The sequence below is a fragment of the Papaver somniferum genome, chromosome 3 (genome assembly GCF_003573695.1).
Source record: "Papaver somniferum cultivar HN1 chromosome 3, ASM357369v1, whole genome shotgun sequence".
Taxonomy (NCBI): domain Eukaryota; kingdom Viridiplantae; phylum Streptophyta; class Magnoliopsida; order Ranunculales; family Papaveraceae; genus Papaver; species Papaver somniferum.
This window is the reverse complement of record NC_039360.1, coordinates 64,881,360-64,905,132: the sequence shown is the minus strand read 5'-3', so window position 1 is coordinate 64,905,132 and position 23,773 is coordinate 64,881,360. Positions and strand designations below refer to the sequence as shown.

Genomic DNA, 23,773 nt, shown 5'->3' with positions numbered 1-23,773 from the left:
TATATCTAATCCCCTTACTTTTTTTGATTTATTTGTCTACCTCTTTGAAAGTGACATATTTCAACCCATATATTTATCTTTGGAACTTTATTATCACACGCTTGTACTATTTATTTTGTTTACAACAAAAGATAAAAAAAAATAAAAAATAAATCCATGTGATTTCTACTAGCTTACTTTCTACTTGATAATGATAGTCATTTTGTTTCTTTATCACTTGAAAGTGACGTTTTTGTCTCTAGTTTTCTTACATAAAATCATGTGATACACAAAAAGTTTGTTTTACCTACACACACACAAAAAAAAAAAAACATGTTATTACCTGGCTTGATTGGGGTATACCCAGATTAATTGGGGTATACCCAATAAGACAAAATCTGGTCATTATGAAGTAAAACCAAGCCACCCCTTAACCTTGTATTTTCTAAATGGCTAATATGCCCTTGTTTAATTAACACTAAAAATTCTGATTATGTTAATTAATTGAGTTTAGATTGATTGAATAGATTAAAACTTAGGAATTGAAGTTATGAAATTTTGTTTTTGATTGAACTTTTGTGGGATGATTTTTGATGAGAATTTTTTTTTTTTTTTTTTTTTAGAATATCTCTTGCAACGAAAATGAAGTACACAACCGAAACACTTCTAAAAGGTGATGGCAAATTTGTTGTATGAAATCATACCTAAAATCAAAGAAAATAATCCACACTTTCAGTTCTGAAAGTTTGAAAGGTCGGCAAAGTCGACTAATGAAGATCATGCCGACCATACTAGGTCGGCAAGGTCAACGAATGAAGAAAATGCCGACCTAGTATGGCCGACAAGGTATACAAATGAAGAAGATGCCGGCTGTAATATTTTTTGACACACAGGAGATTGTTATAAATGCGTAGGTAGTCGGCATGGTATTGATTTATTACCTTGCCGTCTTTTTTTAGTCGGCATTTATTAACTTTCTTACCTTGCCGGCTAGAATTTGGCCGGCACTGTAGTAATCTTATAACCTTGCCGACTTTGGTTATCCCAAAAAAAAACTGAATTCTAATAGATGTAATTCACTTTATTCATGCAATTTTGGTTACTACATTGATTGAAACATAAAATACAACTCCTTGTCGACGGAAAAACGAATGCACTTAGCATGTGCATCAAGCCTTTGAACCCCTAGGAGACCCTAGTGGACGAGTTATAGTCTCGTGAGGGTTTACATAGAGGTCTACCCACAAAACCTATACAAAAACTTCTAAAACCATCAATTTTCCTCCTGCGAAGACGATACAACATCCAAGTAGTCCGGGTTATCCTCCGGATTCTTTCTACCAAGAAGTGATAGCTTGCATCGAATGCGAATGCTTCCCCCTTTTCCTCCAAGTAGCGCGCTTTCACGACTTCGTGCTACAAAAACACAAAAACAAACTTACATTTGTTAGTGATGTTTCATTGGAAGATAAAACAACATAGATCACGTAAAATAAACCACAAAATTACTTACAAATTGTGCAATGGACAAGGTGAAGGGGCGAGTGTTAAAAATCCGAGGTTGGAGAGCTAAAAAAGAAAGTATCGCGTTTTCGATTACTAGGTGCCTCTCATGGACTTGTTGAACACTTCTTGCATTAGGATTCCCAAACTCTTGGCTAAATTTGTGGTGTACCCTAGCCCAAAAGGTTGTGGAATCCACCCTTTCGGAGGATTGACGTCTAAGTTGTTTTTCCGCATACCAAGCTTTGGTGATTGCCAAATCTTCATCAAAATCAAATGAAGCCATTGTTATATGTATGTAGAGAGCTATTGGGTGACTTAGATGGAGTGTATGATGATATGAGCTTTGGAGAGTATATGCAAATAGTTGTGTGTTGTTTTGTGGAGATAAGTAGTGTATTTATAGGATGGTGCCCAAATTTGGCCGTTATAGTGTACAAGTACAAGTCAATCAATGCAATTGTACTTGCAAAAATTTGAAATTTAAATCCGTCGGCACTGTTTTATTTCCCCAGTATGCCGACTAAGTCAGACCGGCATGGTCGGAATTTTGTTACCATGCCGACCTTATGATGATTTTAGGCATCAGGAGATCAGTTTCTTCTGTGATATGGCCGGCAAGGTAGGAAATTTATTACCATGCAGACTTTATGCCTATTAGGCATCAGGAGAACATGCAATTTTCTGTTAAACCATCGGAACGGTATTTGGTCACTAGGGTGTCGGCCATGATGTGGTCGGAAAGAAACATAATTTTTAAACATGCCGACTTTATGATGATTTTAGACATCAGGAGAAGGTGTTTTCTGCAACAAATAGCCGACATGGTAGATAATGTAGAACCCTGCCGGCTGCGTAACAGCCGGCACGGTTGTGATCTGAATACCCTGCCGACTCTGGTATGCAAATAATTACTGGTGTCAGGGACGACAGTCTGACAGTACAAAACCATGTCGTCCCTGGTGTGGTCGGCACTGTATATTAAAAAAGCATGCCGGTATAAACATTGAAACTTTACATAGCTAAACAAAACATTCATTCAACAACTAGAAATCCAACACTTTTTGTCCAAAATACGAAAGCATGTCCCATAAACCTTAAAAGAAAATTTGTCCACACCATTAACTTAAACATTTGTCCACCACAACATAAAGAAATAAACTAGGAAAACATTCATTCACCACCAAGACCATGACCACGACCACGAACCCGTTTAGGAACACTACCACTACTACTACCTTCACCACCACGATCGCTACGAGCCCTCTTTTTGTCAGCATTCAGCTTGGCTTGTGCTTTCCTCCTGGATTTTTCTGCCCTCTTTACTTCAGCATCAGCTTGCTTGAAAAATTCATGGGCATCCTCATTGTCAATATTGCAAGCATAGTCAATGTGCTTGCTTTGCTCTTCAATCGACAAAGGCTCACCTCGGTATTTCGCGCAACACAACACCTTCACAAAGGTCTTCAACTGCTCCTTCTATTTTCAATTAAACAACAAACAATTAATAAAAGGATTCGATAATGCAATCTTAAAATAGTAAGAGCAACTCTAAAATACTTACAAAGAACTTAAGACTTGTTGCTGGGCCTTTCGATGCCATCTTCCTCTTACGAGCAAATTCTTCAGCAGTCATTTCCCTAATCACAGTAGGACGAGCCCAACCCAAGTACCACGCCATGTATCTCTCACTAGTTTCATTACCGGTGGTCACCTCGTCCAAAAGACTCACATCGATGTTACGACCACGTCTATCGTCCCAATGTTCTGGAGATGGCGGTGGAGCGTAAGCGACGTTAATAGTTTTTTGGCACGTGGAGAAGTCATCCTTTAACAAAGTAAAGAACGTATTTTCTTCATCGAAATGAGGTTCTTCTTGGACGTAACCCAATTGTTGCATTACCCGATGTGGATCGTATGTTGAATATCCCGGTGAGCACAACAAGGGTCCGTAGTATAATGCAACTTTATCTCTCCTTTGGATTAAACCTTGTTTTCTAGAATCTCGATACGGATCAAATATCACCTCCTCCGCAGTCAATTTGTCGATGGCGATTCGGAGTTTGATAAGATTTTGCGCCATGTCCTTATCCTGAGTACCCTTAAAACTGTACCTTTGTGCTCTTGGCTTATCAACTGCAACATTCACATCCACTTTGACGTAGGAGTTGGTTTTGAACAAAGAAGGGAAGTGCTCATATATCCAAACCTATGCAAAAAAAAAAAGTTTAGTAAGAATCTTATCTTACGAGAATTTTGCAAATATAAATTATATAGACATTAAAATTACCTGGAAGAGACATGTGTTTCCGTTAACTTGCGTAGTGAGTTCCCTAGAACCCTTTATCAACTCATTCTTCAAGAAGGCGACCACTGCAGTACCCCAAGAATACTCAAGCATCTTATCTAAGGGATCCAATAGTTGCAAGTAACTGGCGTCGACCAAGCTTCCGGAACTGTCGGGGAAGATACATTTGCCCAAGACGTATAGAAAATAAGCTGAAGCGGTAGCATTGATTCGCACCGGGTCCACCCTTCCTTCCTTATCAAAGATTTTCTTTGTCTCCCATAATGTGTCCCTCAACTTCTTCAGATTAAACTTCTTACTTAGACGACCATCCTTCTTCTCAAGCATAGACTCCGTCTCAATCTGATTCCAACCGAACAATTACTGGCTTCATTTGTAAATATCCTTGAAAGAAAACTTATTATTGAATCCCTCACTGACTTCTTTTCTATCAACCTCGAGGCCTAGAATTTGATGAGCATCATCGGGAGTTATCGCCATCTCACCGAATGGGAATAACATTGTATCAGTCTCTCCTTAGAATCTCTCACAGAATGCAGATACGGTAACTCTATCATGCTCAATATTCGAACTCTCCACCGCAGGCCACAACCCAGAGTTCTTGACAATCACTTGCACCTCCTCACATTCTAGATCAAGATCCCAAGTCTTAGTCACTGAACATGAAGCTTGGCGCCTCATGAGACGGACGACATGCTTGTGATCCTAAATACCAAAAAAAAAACAAAATGGAAAGAAATACAAACACTTGACGCAAATTGAAGATAGTTACACACTTGAATAAAGAACAAAGACGGATTGAGATTACTGATGATAGTATTATGGATCGTACATTCCCATGAGTCTTTGTGTCCAAAAAGAACATTCCACCATCTCTTGGGGTCCCCCTTGGAAGCTCACCTTTTTTCAGTGTAACCATCAAGTGAGGGGGAGGCATGTGGGAATTAGATGGTTTAGTGATCACCTGCTTCTTCTTTCCGGTTTCAGTTGAAGTTGAACAATAGATAGAGTTTTTTCTCCATCTCCATCTTCTTCTTCTTCTTCTTCTTCTTCTTCTTCTGCTTCCAATGCCTCTTCAACAATTTCATCTTCGATATCCTTATCTTTATCTCCATTACCACCATCATCATCATCATCATCACCTCCTCCAACATTAGGCATTTCTTGATCACCATCATCAACATCATTGTCACCTCCTCCAGCAGCCGGAGTGCTTTCATCAACATCATCATCATCACCTCTTCTACCAGATGTAATTGATTGGTCTTCATCTGGAGTCTCGTCTGAATCACTGGGTTCCGATGGTGGTTGAGAATCATTCAGTACACAGATCTTGAGCGTTCCCGTCACAACGTATGCCCCTTGATGTGTTGAAGTCAAGAGTTTATCACCAACACGAGGAGGTCTTGAAGGAGGACTAAGAGCTTTCATAGCTTTCTTCTTTGCCTTTTCCAACCTGAACAAGAACAATTAAGAAAACAAATTTACAGGTCGGCAGGGTCGACATATATAACCTATCCGGCGGAACAACGGCCGGAAGGGTCGATATCCAAATTACATGCCGGCTAAAGCGCATCCGGCAGGGTATTATTCACATAACATGCCGGCTTATAACAAATATGAACACAGTAGAAACAAGGATTTTTCACCAAACCAGTCGGCAAGGTCCATTACCCGTACATTGCCGACCAACTAACAGCCGGCATGGTTTTATCCAAATACCAATCCGGTTTTAAAAATTCAAGGCATCAGGAGACACAAAAAACTTGAAATACAGCTGGCAAGGTAAAAAATTATAACCAACCCGGCAAAAAAAAAAAACTGTCGTCGGCAGGGTCTAAGGTTGAATAACTTGCCGCCCTGCAAGTACCAGTTATAGGTATTCAACAGCCGGCAAGCTCTTCAACCTAAGAGCCTGCCGGCCAAACCCTAACTATGAAAATCCGGCAAGGTCGATAACATAATACCTTGCCGGCGTCGCAACTGCCAATTCACAATTTTGATTTTTCTGACCTAATTTAACATGCAAACATGAAATCGAAGTACTAGAGTGAGTTTAAGTAAGCCCTTACTTTCTTAAGCGCACCATTTCTCGTGTTTCAGCGGCTGCGAATTCTCCTTCTTCGACGGTTTTTTTCTTCACTTTCTTTTGAACCAAACTTGCAATTCCAGGGTTATACTCATTGGGTTTTCGATCAGCCTCTTTCATACGAGTTCCCTTCCGCCATGGTGGATCCATTGATGAAGATTAATCAGAGTTTTCGAATGACGATTTCAATGAATTAATCGACGAGTTTTGATGGTGGTGAGGGTGATGGAGCCGGTATGGTTGTGGAGGAGAAGAAGAAGAGAAGAAGAAGATGAAATGAAAAGATTAAAACTGATTTAGGGTAATAGGTTTTTAAAGGGTAAGGGTAGTTTTGTAACTTACCCATTAGGACTCCCCCTAAACCCCTAAAAAAGAGTCCCTTTAAAATTGGGTATACCCCAATCAAGCCAGGTGTTATTAGTGTTTTACTTTCTCTTTCATTTTTAAAAAGAAAAAGAAAAAGAAAAATGGTACATTTATAGATATTTTTACCTTTGAAGCATATCATTTCATTCTAATTGTTAGAAAATATATTATACCTATGATGCATATATATTGTTTTTCTTTTAAGCAATCAATATTCTAGTATTTTATTTTTATCAAATATTCAACATATATGTATACATTCATGATGTTATCCCCACCATGTATTATAATACTACCATACATATTTTTATAGTATGTTATACTATTTTTTTAGACCTCCCTAAAAACAAATTGTAAAAGTTTGACATATACTTTAAGCTTAGTAATATATCTTAGTTTAATATTACTCATGCATGTCATAAATATTAGCCAAAATTTATTTTTATCCCGCAGATGGTTTGCTACTAAATATGCAAACGAATTGCGACTTAAATTCCAATAATTTTATATGCGTATATAAATGATAAATGGGCATGTAGTTTATTTTTTCTCTAGCAGACCTATTTTAAGTTGACTCTTTTGTCAACCTTATTACTGAAGTGTTTGCAATTTTTAAACCATAAAGAAATTTGGTTTGCAAACAGAGTGCCCTTGTTAAAACCATAAAGAATCTTGGTTAATTAATTTTATGGACTGGGTTATGATCAGAGATTGGACTATATGACATATCCGTATTACCAATAAAACCATAAAGAAATTTGGATTTGGTATCCATCTTGGCCATAAAGAAATTTGGTCATGGGAAAATGATATTGGGATTTGTCGTGGACTCAGAAGGACTTGAGCACCATATTAATGTCCTTTATTTTGTCTATGTAGATGGACCCAATTCGACCAGAATTTGAACTTTTGGACTCATAAGGACTTGAGTACCATCGTTGGGTATATGATGTGGAAACCACCTTCGTGGCAAAGGACTACACCTCCACTATCAAGCCATCTGTCGACGCTGCTCCGACAACTGAGAAAGACAAAGCTCATGCTCTTATGTTCCTCAAGAGGCATATCGATCCTAACCTACGTTGGGGTTATCATCACTTGAAGACACCAAAAGAGCTATGAGATGCCCTAGATAGCCGATTTGGGAACATTCATGATTCCTTAATACCACAATTGAACGTCCTATGGAACGAAATCCGCTTCCTCGATTATGTAAAAGTGAATGATTTCCAAAAAGACATGCTGCAAATTCAGGCACGTATTGACTTTTGTGGAAAGAAACTAACTGATGAGGAAATGATTCAGAAAAACCTATCGACCTTTCCCACCTCTTCCATAATACTAGCGAACCAATATCGTTTAGAGGTTGACAACAAGAGAATCACCACATTCATTAGGTTGATAAACTTACTTCAACTGGCCGAAAGGCACAATGAGATTCTTGTCAATAACAATGTCAGAGTTGTCGGGAAAAAGAAAGTTCCCGAAGCTAATCATGGCAAGGTCAATAGGGGAAAGAACCCCAAAGGAAAGAGGGCTCGACATTCTGATCCACACCCCCATGATCCATACCCACATGAAGATAACATTTCTCGTGGAAGAGGACATAAGGGAAATAATCGAGGTCGATGACGTAAAGGTTACTCCAATGTTTGGCACAGAGAAGGGACTTCTGGCCATAGTGGTAGTGACCCTAAGTTCGAGAAAACACCCAAAAAAAACCACTAACAAAAAGACCGCAGATGAAAGTGCGCCTTGTTTTAGGTGTGGATTTACCGGACATTGGTACAAGCACTGCAAGGCTAGTGCCAATTCAGCTGCGAGCTACAAAAAGTACCGGGAAACTCTCGAACAAGAGGCTAACTATATGGAATAAAATGAGGTAACCCCTGATGTCAACCTCACAATCTCAGACTTCCTGGGCAACGAGGACTTTTCCACAACAATGGATGTGCATGACTTTGCTTGGGCCTAAGAATTTAGTTTCTTGTTTTATGGCTTGCTAGGATTTGTCTGTTTTTAAATGCTTTGAAGTTTTTATGTTATCTTAGACTATCGTTTGTTTAATAGTTTGAGTAGGTGTTACTTTTGCTGAACATGTTCTTACCATCTTTATGTTATGTGTATGGATTATCTATAAGTACTTATTTTCTATTAATGTTCTATAGAATTTTACTTTATTTATGATAATTTGTTGTTTACCATGTACATTAGAATGGAAAGGACGTCATTCTAGTGGAACAGATTTCTCTAAAGAAAATGAGATAAAATGTTCATAACATTCCTTCCTAATGTATTTGTAGGAATGCCTCCAAGAGAAATCGAATGTCTAGTTGATAGTGCAACCACCTACACTATCCTAAGAAATAAACAATTATTTGTCGATTTTACTCCTTATAATACATCTGTGACTACGATAATTGGATCATCGCAAGTAATAATTGGGCGAGGTACTGCTCAATTCTTGTTTCCAAACGACACAAGATTAAAGTCACAGAAGCTCTATATGCACCAAGAGCTCACTGCACTTTGTTAAGTTTCAAGGATATCCGTGCAAATGGTTATCACTTGGAAACTCACTGTGAAAATGGAGTTGAGTACATATATGTGACCTCTAGTGAATGCGTAAGGAAGCGCATCTTAGAGAAACTAATGAGTCACTCTAGTGGATTGTATATCACCACTATTAGGATTATCGAATCCAATGTGGTTGCCAACGATGAACTGTTGGCCAGTGACTTGTATAAGCTTTGGCACGATCAAACTAGGGCACCCAGGACGTGATATAATGATCCGTGTTTTGAAGAACTCATATGGACATCCTTTCTTTCGAATGAAAAAGAAAATGGGACAAAAGATTGTTACAATGCAGAGTAACAATGTGTATTCTAAAGTAAATGATGCACATTTTATGCCTTCTAAAGTAAGAGAAGCGCCACCTTCCTCTTCCAAAGTAATTGAAGCGCACCCCTGTCCCATTCTTCTTCGTTGTCCTTATCAAAGGCACATCACTCATTCTGCAAAGCTTGTTCTTTAGAAAAGACAGGATCGAGACCATCCTATGCTAAAGATACCAAACAAAATATTCCATTTTTACAAAGAATACAAGGTGATATTTGTGGACCTATACATCCAGAATGCGGACCATTCAGGTATTTTATGGTTCTGGTTGATGCTTCGACCCGTTGGTCACATGTTGCATTGCTGTCCACAAGAAATGCTGCATTTGCAAAGCTCCTAGCACAAATTATACGAATAAGGGCTCACCACCCTGATCATCCAATCAAGTCTATCAGACTTGATAATGTTGGAGAATTTACATCTAAAGGATTTGATGATTTCTGTATGTCTAATGGAATTGACGTAGAGCATCACGTACCCCATGTACACACTCAAAATGGTCTCGCAGAAGCTACCATCAAAAGGTTACAGGTGATAGCTAGGGCATTGGTTATGCATTCCAACCTGCCTATTACTGCCTAGGGGTGCGCCATATTGCATAGAGCATTACTTATTCGCTTTAGACCCACTTCTAGCCAACCATTGTCTGCGTACCAGTTGGTAACTGGATATGAGTCTGATATTTCACATTTACGCATATTTGGTTGTGCCGTATACGTGCCTATTACGCCCCACAACGTACTAAGATGGGTCCACAAAGACGAGTAGGTATTTATGTTGGATACGAATCCCCAACAATTATCAGCTACTTAGAACCTTTGACAGGCGATCTTTTTACCGCTAGATTTGCGGATTGTCACTTTGATGAGACAACCTTCCCGTTGTTAGGGGGAGGTATGGAAAAGGACTTCCAAAGGGAACGACAGGGATTGTCATGGTGTGTTCCCACGTTGTCTCATCTTGATCCCCGCACTCCACAATGCGAAAGTAAAGTGAAAAGAATTATCGATCTTCAGAATGTGGAAAATTCAATGCCTGATGCATTTACTGATATCGCTGAAGTGACGAGATCACATATACCAGCTGCAAACGTGCCTGCAAGGTTGGAAATTCCCGACAAGGGAAAATGTACCATAGATATAGGTACCAAGGCTGCACTTGGTGGAAGTGTAGCTGAGGCCGTGGCCCCCAAAAGGAAGAGGGGGAGACCACTTGGTTCGATCGATACTCAACCAAGGAAGAAAAGGGCGAGTAAGGCACAAACCGATCCATATATCATCAATACAGATAATCCATCTCATGAGATTGTCTCTGATTACAGTTATGTCCATGAATAATTACTGGGGTACGCCCCGAAGTTTGAATTGATTTCAGAGAATAAAGAAATCTCTATGGATTGTGAAAGTGCATACGTGTTGATGAAAAGATCCTCCACGCATACTGATGATATATTCGCATATTATCGAGCACGATGATATCGAACCACGCTCCATTGCATAATGCCAAAAGAGATCAGATTGGCCTCAATGGAGAGATGCAATCCCGGATGAACTAGATTCACTGGCAAAAAGACAGGTATTTGGTGCGTTAGTGCTAACCCCACCAGGTGTAAAGCCTGTAGGACATAAATGGGTATTTGTCAGAAAGCGTAATGAGAAGAACGAAGTCTTGAGATATAAGGCCCGCCTTGTGGCGCAAGGTTTCTCACAACGCCCTGGGATTGATTACGGAGAAACGTACTCTCCTGTAATGGACGTCATAACGTTCCGTTATTTAGTCAGCTTAGTCATTTCAGAAGGACTTGAAATGCAACTTATGGATGTGGTTACCGCATATCTCTATGGGGATCTTGATACAAAGATATTCATGAAAGTTCCAGATGGACTTCCATTGCCCAAATCAAGTAACTCTAAACCACGGAATGCGTTTGCAATTCAGTTGAAACGCTCACTTTACAGATTAAAACAATACGGGCGGATGTGGTATACCGTCTAAGTGATTATTTGATTAGGAAGGGATGTACAAATAATGAATTGTGCCCATGCGTGTTTATAAAGAAAACAAGTTCCGGGTTTGCAATTATATCTGTCTATGACGATGACATGAACATAGTAGGTACTCTTGATGAAATAAGAGAAACCGCAAGCTATTTGAAATCCGAATTTGAGATGAAAGATCTTGGGAAACTCGAATGTGTCTAGGACTTGAACTAGAACATCGAGCTTGTGGGATATTAATCCACCAGCCTGCATATGTCCATAAGATACTCAGGCAATTTAATACGGACAAAGTGCACCCTGCTAGCACTCCCATGGTTGGTCGAACTTTAGATATACATAAAGATCAATTTCGTCCAAAGGAAGATGGCGAAGATGTATTGGGAGATGAATATCCCTATCTAAGTGCAATAGGCGCATTATTTTACTTAGCACAATGTACTCGACCAGATATCTCATTCTCAGTGAATTTGTTAGCTAGCTCAGCGTCAACCCTACGTCATTGGAATGGTATAAAGAATATCTTTAGATACCTAAAGGGAACCATTGACTTGGGTTTGTTTTATCCCTATGAAGACGAAAGGAGAGATGTTAATGTAATTGTGACTCCTTACACCGGAACCCCAAATAATGTTTTGGTTGGTTTTGCTGATGTTGGTTACCTCTCAGACCCACACAAAGGTCGATCACAAATTGGATACGTGTTCACTATCGGGAATACAACGGTATCCTGGAGATCGATCAAGCAAACCCTTGTGGCTACCTCCACGAACCACTCTGAGATCATTGCCCTACATGAGGCGGTTCGTGAGTGTATATGGTTAAGGTCTATCATTACACATATTCGAGGGATGTGTGGTTTAAGTTCCACCACTGAAGAGCCAACATGCATTTATGAGGATAATACAGCTTGCATCGAACAGATGAAGCAAGGGTATATCAAGGGTGATAATACGAAACATATATCACCGAAGTTCTTTTACAATCAGCAACAACAATGTCTTCTAAACATTCAAGTCAGTAAAGTAAAATCTGACGAAAATGTGGAAGACTTATTTACTAAGTCATTGCCTAAGTCCACATTTGAAAAACATGTGAGAAGTATAGGACTAAAGAGATTGTCCGAACTTCCATGACTCCATAGGACTAAAGGAATTGTCCACTCCCATGACTGTATTAGACTAAAGAAATTGGCATGCATCAGGGGGAGCACCAGGTGGTATGTTGACCTCTTTTCCTTCACCGAGGTTACATTTTCCCACTGGGTTTTGTTACTCGAAAAGGTTTTTAATGAGACAACGATAAAACCATAAATGCAAATCATGGAGAGATGTCGAGATCAGGGGGAGCATCTAGCGATGCACTGATGACATCAAAGTGTGTTGTACTCTTTTCCTTCACCGAGGTTACTTTTTCCCACAAGATTTTGTTACTCGGCAAGGTTTTTAATGAGACAACAAAAACACTAGAGATACAACTTCGGTTGAGGTTATTCTTTCCTTTACAAGTGTTCAGATTTTTGTGCGAAATATTTTTCCTGACACAGTTCTACAAAGAAGAGTCCTGACAAGCGACACCATTTCAGAAGCTCAAGTGTCTTTCTCCTCTGACCAGTTTTTCATCAGTAGACTTTTTCTGGCAAGGTTTTGACAAAGCAAATGAGTTTGTGGTGATGGTCATCCAAGGGGGAGTGTTGTAGTAAAGTGGTCCATAATATGGATGACCACTCCTTATGGCTAAGTGCATGGCACATTTCTTTATGGTGGACACATGTAGAACTAGTCCTTTGTTACTAGACACATGTAGCTCTTTATCTTGTCCTTGGTTACAAGTGTACTAACACAAGCTCTCCCCCTCTTGTATTTAAATTGAACTAATGGAAATGAAAGACATACCTGATTCTCCTTCTATTCCTTTCACACTTTGTCTCCTTTTATGTTTTGTCTCTTATTTTGTCCCCTCTTTTACGTTAATTACATTATTGAATTGCATACTACATACCTAGCCAACATAATATCAACAATTTCATCAAAATCAAAATCAAAATCAAATTAATTTGAAACCCTAACATTAGAATCACTCACCTTAGATGATTTTTTTGGATGAAATTCGAAATTGAAGAATGGATTTGTATCACCTTGGAGTAACGATCAAACCCTTTTAATTTAAGCCATCGAATCGCAAGGAATCAATATGAAAAACGAAAGGGGGTAAGAGGGGTTTGAAAATGTTTCGAGAGGATGAAAAACTAGTGAAGAAAAAGAAGTGGGAACCCGAGCGAGTTTCTGTCGACTTAAACCTATAATACGGCTAGTCAACGAGTTGGCTGATACGGCTACTGAGTAGCCGTTTGACACTATTCATACGGCAACTGAGTAGCCGTTTCGTGTAGGGAAGGGATTAGAGGGCATCATAATGAGGTTGCGTTCCTTGTGCCATCTCTTCCCTACATTTGAGGGATAGGGAAGGGATGGAGGGCACCGTAGTCCTAGCTCTTATCTAGGATTCACTGCAGATAAACATTGAAGACACATGATAATTTATTGACTTAGCAGCGAAATTTCTACCCTAAATTTATTGCTTCTATAAGTAGGCACAAATAAAGGATTTCTTAAAACCTTTAAAATAATGTCTGATAACAAAATGTACACTGAAATTCGATGGATGAATACAGCCAAAATTTTTGAATAATATAAGCAATCGGGTAATAAATGTTGTCACACTTTTTGCTTCCTTCAGAGCTCTGCCTTGCAAAATGTTGTGAAACCCGTAATCTGCTAAAACTACAAACAAAATATAGAATACTACGTCGTATCATTTATTACCTGAGAGATACGTTAACTTCGATCTTGGAGTCTGTCAAGACAATTTCGTTTGCTGTATCACCTTTCGGACAGTCTTGACCTGCCAACCCTATCCTAAGATGCAGAGGTCTCATAAAGACTAGTTCTCCCAGGTCTCTCTTTGATTCTAACATCAACTGAACACATGCATCTTTTTGCTGCTCTGAAACTCTATGATGTGGGTTTAATTTTTCTAGGATTCTTTTAGCTTTTTCTTCCTGATGGTTCCCAGAAAAATTCGAGTTCCGGTTTAGCTTCAAGTATAGAACGGCGTTAATGACAACCTGCAGAAGAATTGCAAATAATGTGATTCTGAATGCGATCGACACAAACATATTATGTAATATAATAAATGCACGAACCGCCAAAGCTTATGCAACTGACATAAGACACTTTATTCTAGAGAGAGAGAGAGAGAGGAAGGATCATACCTCACTTGTCCCAGGAGAAATATTAACTACACAGTTGATGACTACTCTGCTGTCTTGGTGAAAATTACTAAGATTTTTGTCTTCCTCTTCACTCAATTCTTCCCTCGAAAATGCAAGGTTATCCAATTCCTCAAACCACTGCTGAGCAATACCAACCTGCAAACAACCAAAAATAAGGCCTTCTTTCAACTATTCAATACGTGAGTTCCACAACACCAGAATATAACTTATTTTAATGCAGTTATAAATAATTAGCAGTTGACAATAAGAAGTCATGGGTTCCCACTTCTTAGTTAACCTGTACAACTCATAGAAGATGTGTACAGCTTTTAATATTCCAAACTTCATAAAAGTTGGTTTAAAATGAAAATCATGACTTCTAAACCGTCTTAGGTTGTCAATTTTCATTGCTTTTGATTGGGTGGACCTTTTTCTCGTACCTTCTGATATATGAAATGAAATTTAAATTCTACCCCATCAGACGTAGATTAAGGGCACCCATGAGAATTTCACACCTTTTTTGCAGAAGTAGCAACCTCCTCCGACCCAGAGACTTCGGCCGCAGAACCTCTAGCCTGGCGCCAGATACATCCTTCTTGAAGCGGTGCTGCAAGTTCTGTATCCTTTGGGATTTGCACATTCACTTCTATGTCACATCTTCCTGTTGGCAGCATGAGAAACTAGATGAGAATCCGCCATATTTAGAATAGGACAGTAACATCTCTTATGAACCAATATTAGGTTGTCAAGAATGCTTGTTTACAAAACTACAAAGCAAAAAGTGAAATATGATACCATATGCACATTACTTCGGAAATCAAAATACTTGTGACATACTGAAATTCAACAGCTGGAAGTCGATAAAATAAGTCAACTAGATATCTTATATAGTAAGCTTATTTCAAACATTCTGATGTTTGAATGACAACTGAACTGAAATTCTAATAGAAGTGATAGTATGTAAAAACCTAGCAGACTATGACTTCTTCATGAAAAGGATCCACAAATTAAATAATTGCAACAGAAATGTACCTGATAGAACACTAAAACTTTGAAGATGATCAACGCCTGGTCTCTGACTTACAATACCACTGAAACATGAGAATAAACGAAATCCCTAGTCATACATTTAACCAGTAGACAACACTCTTAACAAAAGTTGATCAATGATGTATATCAGTCCAACGGTCCTTGATAGCAAACTAGTTTATTGGTTCAACCATTGACAATCGCATAAAATCAACTCACCTAACAAAAACTCTCTCCGGAGGGTAACAATACCAATATGGCAGACCAAGGATTTCAAAGTTTGAAAGTCGCAGTTCTGAGACATCCTCAGAGTCCATATCAAGTTCTAAAATTGCCTGACCAACTTCACAAATGAAAAATTGCGTCACTTAAATGGATACCCATCAACATCCATATAATCCATTTGCTGAAAACTGAATTACCTGTATCACAAAACAATATTTTGTTATTATAAGTGGCTACTGATGACATAAGACTATCATATGGGTATCCTTCCCTTAAACAACCAGAATCAACCCTCTGAGGCAACCAATTCTCAGTTATCTGATTCAACAATGATCTTTTCTCAGATATCAACTTCCCACATATCTCCATAATATTTTGGTACCCTGCAGAAAACTTTAATAAGTCAGTATCTGAAACCCTTTCTTAATTGTTTTGAATATTCGGAAGCACAGAATAGAATATGAACCTGTAATAACATCTTTAATCTCCCCAGACGATGCATCCATAATCCACAAAGTTTGAATACTGAAGATAGAAACATATGAGAGATGAGGCTTGGAAAGAATATAAAAGATGAACAAACACGATAGACAGGGATCTACGGAACCGAAGATTCCCTTCTTCACTCATACTATCTAGTAGGGTCACTCAGAACGGCATAAAACTCAAAACACACGTATTCCTTTATGTTTAAACTTCAGGTCAGACCACACTTATGTTAAATAACTTAAATATATTTTAAAAGGATAAAAACATAATTCTGTAAGATCAAGGCAGAACTATATAATGTAATTACCTGGGATTAATTATGAAGAGATTGTTTTGCTCTTTCATTAAATGCCACGGGAATCTTAACATCTCCGAATCAAACTCCTCGGATTGCGAAGCCTCTTCTCTTCCCTTTGGGAAAAATGTAATTAGGAGATTTTCCGAGATCCAGCTCCATATGCTGCTACTGATTCTTTTGCCAGCATTGAGGTTTGGATAAAGTGTTTCTAGAGTTCTACTCCCAATGTTAGCTTTCCTAATCGCATGGTTCTTCACAAAGAAAACCAGCAGAAAACGCAAGGTAAGAGGAAGCCACATCTTCAGGAGATAATATACATAGGCCTCGACAGCGTAAGGAAAGTAGATAAAAAAACCAATGAAAACAGAACTTTGTTAAACTTTTGTGGCCAAATTGTCAGCCATGTTCAACATTCCCTCAATAGACAAACCATACAAACCTGGCAATACCATCTAGGTGCTAGATTTATAACATACAGTGATAAAAGAGAAACACGCTGCCGGTTACTCACCTCTGAATCCACAAAATATAGACAGTCTTCTACAGCATCATAAAATAAAGATGCAGGGCGCAACAGTTTGGCTGATTCAAAATCACCATCCTCAAAACCCGGGGAAGAACCAATCTACAAATAAATAAAATTAAACAAATTTGTTTGTTCTTTAACATAAAGGATTTAGCAGAAGAAAGTAAATACTTTTTCTTTTTCTTTTGATGCAAGAAAGATTATATTGAGCTAAGCACAATCGTGTGCGATAGAGTTCAACAGGAAAATAGGAGGATCTCCTTCCCAACTATTAAAAATGCTCTCTTTACGAGCATATTTAGCTAAACTATCAGCACACTTATTAGCAAGCCTGTTTGTGTGCAAGCAAAACCAACTATCAAAATAAACTAAAATGAAAGTAATATCTTCAAAAATGCATCTTAACTCCCATGGAACATCATTTTCCTTTCCTTGAATAGCTTTTGTGATATCCTCTTGTAATTCAAAAGGCAGCTAAATGAAGATTTACAAGGATAGAGCCAATCCTAAAAGCTTAAACACATGAACTCAATTCAAACCAAATGGATGAAACGATTATATACTATGATACATACACAGTCTAAAATCTTTCCACTGCCAGCAATTATGATGATCCGATGGTGATTGCTGTCCGAGATGAATAATCGGTTCTCATCCTCATCTACAGATATACAACCTAAAATAAAGAAAAAGATGGTTATAAATATAAGCATGACACCAGCAACAAAAACGCCGTTCTCTGCATGAATATATCTAGATGGGGAAATGAAGAAGTAAAGAAAAAGATGGTTTTAAATATTAAGCATGACGCCAGCAACAAAAACGCCGTTCTCTAATATAAAGCATGAACATATCTAGATGGGATAATGAAGAAGTAATTAAACTCCATAATGGAGCGCATAATTACAAATAAGGAGGGACTGCAGTTCGTAGGTACAAAACCCTAATGCTAGATATTTTTTGTATAGTGTCCTTCCTTCTAAGTTTTCACATTGGAATCAGAACTTGAATGACACCTAACAGCCACCCTTACTAAGAACTACGCACATATGCGAACTAACATAAACTTGATTTGAGTGAAAAGTGCCAGATGTGATGATATTTCCAATCAAAAAAGAGAACTGCAAGACAAATATTACCAGGAAAGTATAAAAGTAAATTCCGAAGAGAAGAATCATATAATTCCATCGCGACATCAGCTTTCTTAGTTTTCAGGCTTCCCAAGTTCTGGTCCAGCAATTCATGCTGTACCAAATTGAGCTCCTCAATGGCTACATTATAACCAATCAAGAATTTATTAATTACAGATGCCCCAGACTGAAACAACAAAAGCATTTTACAAGCACATGGAGGCCAAGAAGGAAGCTATGGATTATGCAAATTCTATATTCACTGAGGTGCGAAAAGTACCATTGCTAAACGTTTCAACCTCTGTCATTCTCCCGATATATTGCAACGGACTCTTAAAGTCTTTAAAGATAAGATAGCATGGCCTTTCCACTTCCTAAAATCCAACATGACACAGATTATAAATACATGCTCAGAAATGTTAAAATAACACCCAGTAACACGATGTTCGAGCATTTAAACAAGAAAATTCAAAGGAACCACGTGCATTTAAGTGCAGAAAACATCCAAACTTCTTATTTGCTTTATAAATGTAGATGCAAACAACCAAACTTCTTCATAACTCCGTGTTTAACAACCAGCAGTTAAGTACTTATAGGATCTTGATCCATGCAATTTAGATAACCAAGTTCACTTCAAGTATATACTTTTTTCCTTTTCTTTATCCATCAGGTTAACAATTAGATGTGCGAAGACAAAAAATCAAAACAGGAGGACAATACACAATTCATGATAAGGATTCGTACCTCACCTCAGGAAAGGTCTTGTTAGACAACAAGATAGGAAATGTAATATACTCCTTCATGATTGTGTGGACTATACATGCTCTCGCAGAAACATAACGATCTGAACTCAGAGATTGAAAACCAAAAATGCAAAGCTCTGGGTGCCTGTAACAAGCATAAGTACCGAAGTAAGAGTAATCCACTCATATTAGGTTCCATCTCGTCTAGCATATTATAGTGCATAATTTGTCAGAATTACCTCCGTTGAAGCAATTTAACTGTCTCAAACATTGAGGTATGCTCTGAACCAAACATTAAAGAATCGGAGGTAAATGCATCCACAAGAACTAAGAAAGTTCCGTTCCTATCAAATGGCTGCTTGCTCTCTTCAGGTTTATTCAACCAACAATAATCAGCACCTGATTATTCAATTGCAAAGTAAAGAAGAAGTAGGTCAAATGAAGCAAAACCTGTTTTAGGAAAGAGAAAAGGGACGGCGTTAGCTAAGCTTACCTTGAAGCTCGTCGAGGGTAGACTCCAAAAATGTTATAAGATTTACATCAGGAGCTAACTGATTTGGTATCTCAGATACTGTTGATAATCTAAAAAATAACTGCTCGCAGCTAGTTAGAAATGTCATCAAAAATACTCAAACAAATTTTTGTAACAAAAACCTCCGAAAAAATAACCAACATTTATATACCTGTGGATTTGACATAATTTGTGTATGTTGATTTGATCAAGATTCACCCAAACATGAGGCATGGGAAATTGAAATTTAGTTGGTACAACACTACTCATGATATTTCTTGCTTGTTGATTGATAATTCTAGAGTGGGAAAATCTAGGGAGGAATTTTGCAATTCCTGATAAACGACGGAATTGAAAACCCAAACCCATGTCTGCTTCACTAGGAACTGAGGGGATGAACAGAATGCCGCTAACAACACAAACCTAGAACGCTTTATCTTTTAACTTAAACAAGGAGATCCTTTTCACTGGATTTGTTTTTCTCTGCCTTGGTGGCTATCACTAAAAAAAATCGAAGCATACTTTTCCCTAAACATAAGATCAAAATCGAGATGTAATCATTTGAAAAATATCCGTTAACAAACTCGGCTAATTTCAAATATTTTTTGATCGATGGCTAACGTCAAATCTTAACCTAGCTTCCTCCCTGCTTTTTTTATTTTGGTCTGTGTTGGGTAGACTTTAGGCTTGATTTTTCTTTATACAATTTTCTCTGCCGTTATTCAACTTTGATGTAAAACTAGAACACGGCTGCCACGGTGGGGAGGGCCGACCGAAGAAAAACGAATCACCACTTCTAATGACATCAAATTGACATTCACCTGCAATAAGATCTCATATAGTCAAGTAAAAATATACTACCCAAGTAAACAAAAAAAAAAAAAAAGAAGGCCAGGGGTGGCTTGAGCCAGTCCTAGTCCGGGCATACTTCCGCCCCTGGAGAGTGCAGTGAAAAATTTGCAAAAGAAAAATTTGCATGCCACAATTGAAGAGAGTGCAGTGAATTGCCTTCAAAATTGACAAAGTTTATGACAATGGTATGATAAGACCATATTACAAGTGTTGTGGTCCAGTACCCCCAGCTTTAGCCATTACGATGCTCCGCACTTACTAAAACTTTTGAGGTCAAGCTTCACTGTTCATTGCGCACGATGCAATTTGGGTTTGTATTCGAGTTACATACAAACTCCAATTGTGCACAATGAAATTCATTTTGACAACAATAGAAAAGGCAAAAATAAATACAGGCAGCAGCAAACCTAAGTAGATTAATAGTGAAAGCTTAATATCTGTAATTATTGTCAATTATACTTCAAGTCACCAGACAAAAGACAACAGACCCAAAAGCAAAGACAGTCATCAAGTCAGAAATAGTCCGGGCATACTTCCGCCCCTGACAGAAACCTGCACATGTCTGGAGAGTGTTTTTTCATGTTTATATGCAATATTATGAATCCGGGAATCATGCTAAAGAGTAGGTCAGGTAACTAATTCTTGAAGCATATCAGAATTTTGATAGTAAATGATGGTTTGCTCGCACATAAGTCTGTTTTTGCCCTGAATTCAAGCCACGATGATTAATGAGTATCAATGGGTTAGTCAACACCAGCATTTGTATCTCGGTATAAAAATACAACTGCTGGAGAATGTTAAAAAGCACAACAGGATCCTCAATTTCATGAACAGATAAAACTGAATCAGACAAGTTAAAACACTCATCAAATATAGACACAACAGCCTCAAACTGACATAAAACGTATGAAGGGTCGTCAATGTATGCAGATACTAAAACACACACCTGAGCATAATAAGCTAGCTGTTCATATGCCAGCCTCCTCTTCACTCACAAAGTAGCTTTAATGCTTTCAACAGCCAATCCAAGCTGCACTTCTGTACCCTGGAATGGTAGGATAATCAGTTTGCTAGACATTAAATAGCATGCTCGGGCTTCCAAATACCTGGAGAACTTTTGCACCAATAACTAAATGATAAAAGTCTATGCCATAGACAAAGCATTGAATCCCAGAAAATTAACCGGTAGAAACTATTTAATCGATGAATACTTTGTTAGAATTTTTTCATTGGGGTATTTTGTTAAACAGTTGAAGTTCATTTAAAGGATGAGTTTAATTTCAACCCTCAAAGTTTACAGTAAGCTTACCTGAAGCTTGATTTCATAAAACCATTGAGGCAGATTGTGTTTAAAATCGGAATGGCATTTGAAATCGAAACGGAAATTAAAAAAAAAAAAAAAACATTGAACCAAAGGCAATCAAAAATTGGGTTTTAAAATCGGAACTGCATTTGAAATCGAAATGGAAATTAAAAATTAGGTTTGAAACCGAAGTTGCATTTGAAATCGGAACTGAAAATAAGAAGGTACCTGGTTATGGTGGTGGTGCTGCTGGTGTTGGTCAAGTGAATAGTAATGATTAGGGTAGAGATGAATTATAGTATTTGATGATGGTGCTGGCGGAGCTACTACTGGTTGTGGAGGTGGTGATGGTGCTGGTACGTGTTTCTATCGTTAATGGTGGTGGCCGAGCTGGTAGTGGTGGCGGTGTTGGCGAAGGTGGTTTTGAGGTGATGGAGGAGGCGTTGATTTTGGAAGTGATGGCGGAGCTGGTAGTGGTTATGGACGTATTCCTGGTAGCGGTGTTGACGAAGGTGGTTCGGAGGTGATGGAGTAGGGGTGTAAATTTCCCGGCAGTCCAAGGCCCAGTACCGTCCGCCCAGTCTCATTATAGCCCATGGGAGCCCGTGGCTCATAACGGGCTGGCCGGACCTGGTCCATTTAAATAGGAGGCCGGGCATAGGCCACACAAGTTAAATTTTCTTGCCCGATCCAATATCCTCCATATTAGTCCGTGAATATTACCCGCCCTGTTAGCCCGTCAATATTATCCATTGACCTAACCTAAATAATCGTTTTTTTTTTTGCAGCGGATTATAGAGAAGAAGATAAAGAGACAGATAAGGAGAAGGATTTCTTATTGATATGAGTAACCCTATTACATATCTACAATAATAGGGTTACAACCTGGCGAACCATGCGGTCAAAAATCTCCTTACAAACTCCAACTCTGCTTCGATTATGATTTGGGACAACATGCATCCTACCTTTCTTAATCGAATTGTAATAGATGATAAAAACAGAATACCAATTCCAAGGATTGTACAACACCTCATTTAATAATATTGAAAATGATATATGGCACCCAAAATTCGTGCACCCAATGCCCCCAACATGAGGTGGCAATTTTAATCCGCTCAATACTGTAATTCTTTTATTATCTGCTTCACCAGACCCTATACTGTTAGTATGAGGAGTAAGTGAAGAACAACAATGGCAATGTTGTCTGACTTTCTCCAATTGGTTTAACAAGTAATGTTAATTTTTTTCTTTTTAATGCAATTCGAACACTTATTATTTTTTGTCCTGATTAACTGGTTTAATAAGTATTTTGGTTTTTATAGCTGAACAATTGAAGGTAGGTCGGCAACTTTCTCAATTTTGATTTCATTTTTATCGAACAATGATCAAATGATCAATTGTGTATTCTTTACAGATATATCTAATCATCATTTCACCGTTCGAAAATGAAACTCGTTAAAGAAAATGTCCCTTTACATGATTTTGAAGATGATACTTTCATCAAATTAGACCGTTGATTTTTTCAAAATTTATGTTATTAATTAATCTTGATTCTTAATCAATTCGCAGAATAGGTATTGCTTCATCTCCGTCTTCAATTCATACCATGTATTTCAGTTTCCATTCCTTAACTTAAAACTTGATGTCCTTTGTCGATATTTTTTCTCTCATGAAATATAGAATTTTGATCATGGTATTTTCATTCTGATTAAGTTTTGAGTAATTATGATATGGGTTGACTTCTAATCAAACTAAAAATTGTCATCTCATGTTGGGTGCATTGGGTGCACGAATTTTGGGTGCCATATATCATTCTCGTAATAATATACCACCTTTAAAAAAAAAATCTATAGTATCATTTATATACAATAGGAATAGAACCCTAGCTATTATATTGGGCTGCACATCCGTGGGCTAAAGCCCTACAACACTCCCCCTTGTGCGGTCCAATAAAACTCCATATGCAGTATTTCACATACAATGCTTCGGATGTAGATCTTCAAATGTAGTTCTCTCCTTAAGGCAATTGCTCCATTAAAACTTTGACAAGGAAAAACCCAGTGGGACAAAACCTTGGTACAACTATTCACATGTTGTCTCGTATTTTACATGTAGTTCATCACATGTAATACGATCTTAAAAGATTGTCGAGTCTAAGTTAGTTGTCTCGTTAAAACTTCATCAGGCTAACCTAGAGGGACAAAACCTGAACTAAAGAAAAAGAGTAAAACATTAAGTGAACTTAGAACA

At 38.1% G+C, this 23,773-nt stretch overlaps 1 protein-coding gene across 2 annotated transcripts; it reads right to left on the bottom strand.

Moving 5' to 3' along the window:
- Positions 1-13,733: 13,733 nt before the first annotated feature.
- Positions 13,734-22,044, bottom strand: LOC113356345. 2 transcript variants are annotated; one of them, XM_026599454.1, is made up of 18 exons: positions 21,752-22,044; positions 21,167-21,265; positions 19,541-20,189; positions 19,351-19,450; positions 19,097-19,256; positions 18,864-19,002; positions 18,395-18,488; positions 18,124-18,255; positions 17,560-17,660; positions 16,970-17,083; positions 16,468-16,709; positions 16,138-16,196; positions 15,869-16,054; positions 15,666-15,789; positions 15,450-15,508; positions 14,933-15,078; positions 14,418-14,573; positions 13,734-14,270 (listed from the first exon to the last, which is right to left on the bottom strand). In XM_026599454.1, exons 3-18 carry the CDS (start codon positions 19,553-19,555, stop codon positions 13,965-13,967), a joined length of 2,133 nt encoding a protein of 710 aa, XP_026455239.1. In that variant the 5' UTR covers positions 19,556-20,189; positions 21,167-21,265; positions 21,752-22,044; the 3' UTR covers positions 13,734-13,964. The 2 variants fall into 2 exon arrangements, with proteins under 2 accessions (XP_026455239.1, XP_026455238.1); XM_026599453.1 differs by having other exon boundaries at positions 19,351-19,439.
- Between the last annotated feature and the right edge of the window lie 1,729 nt (positions 22,045-23,773).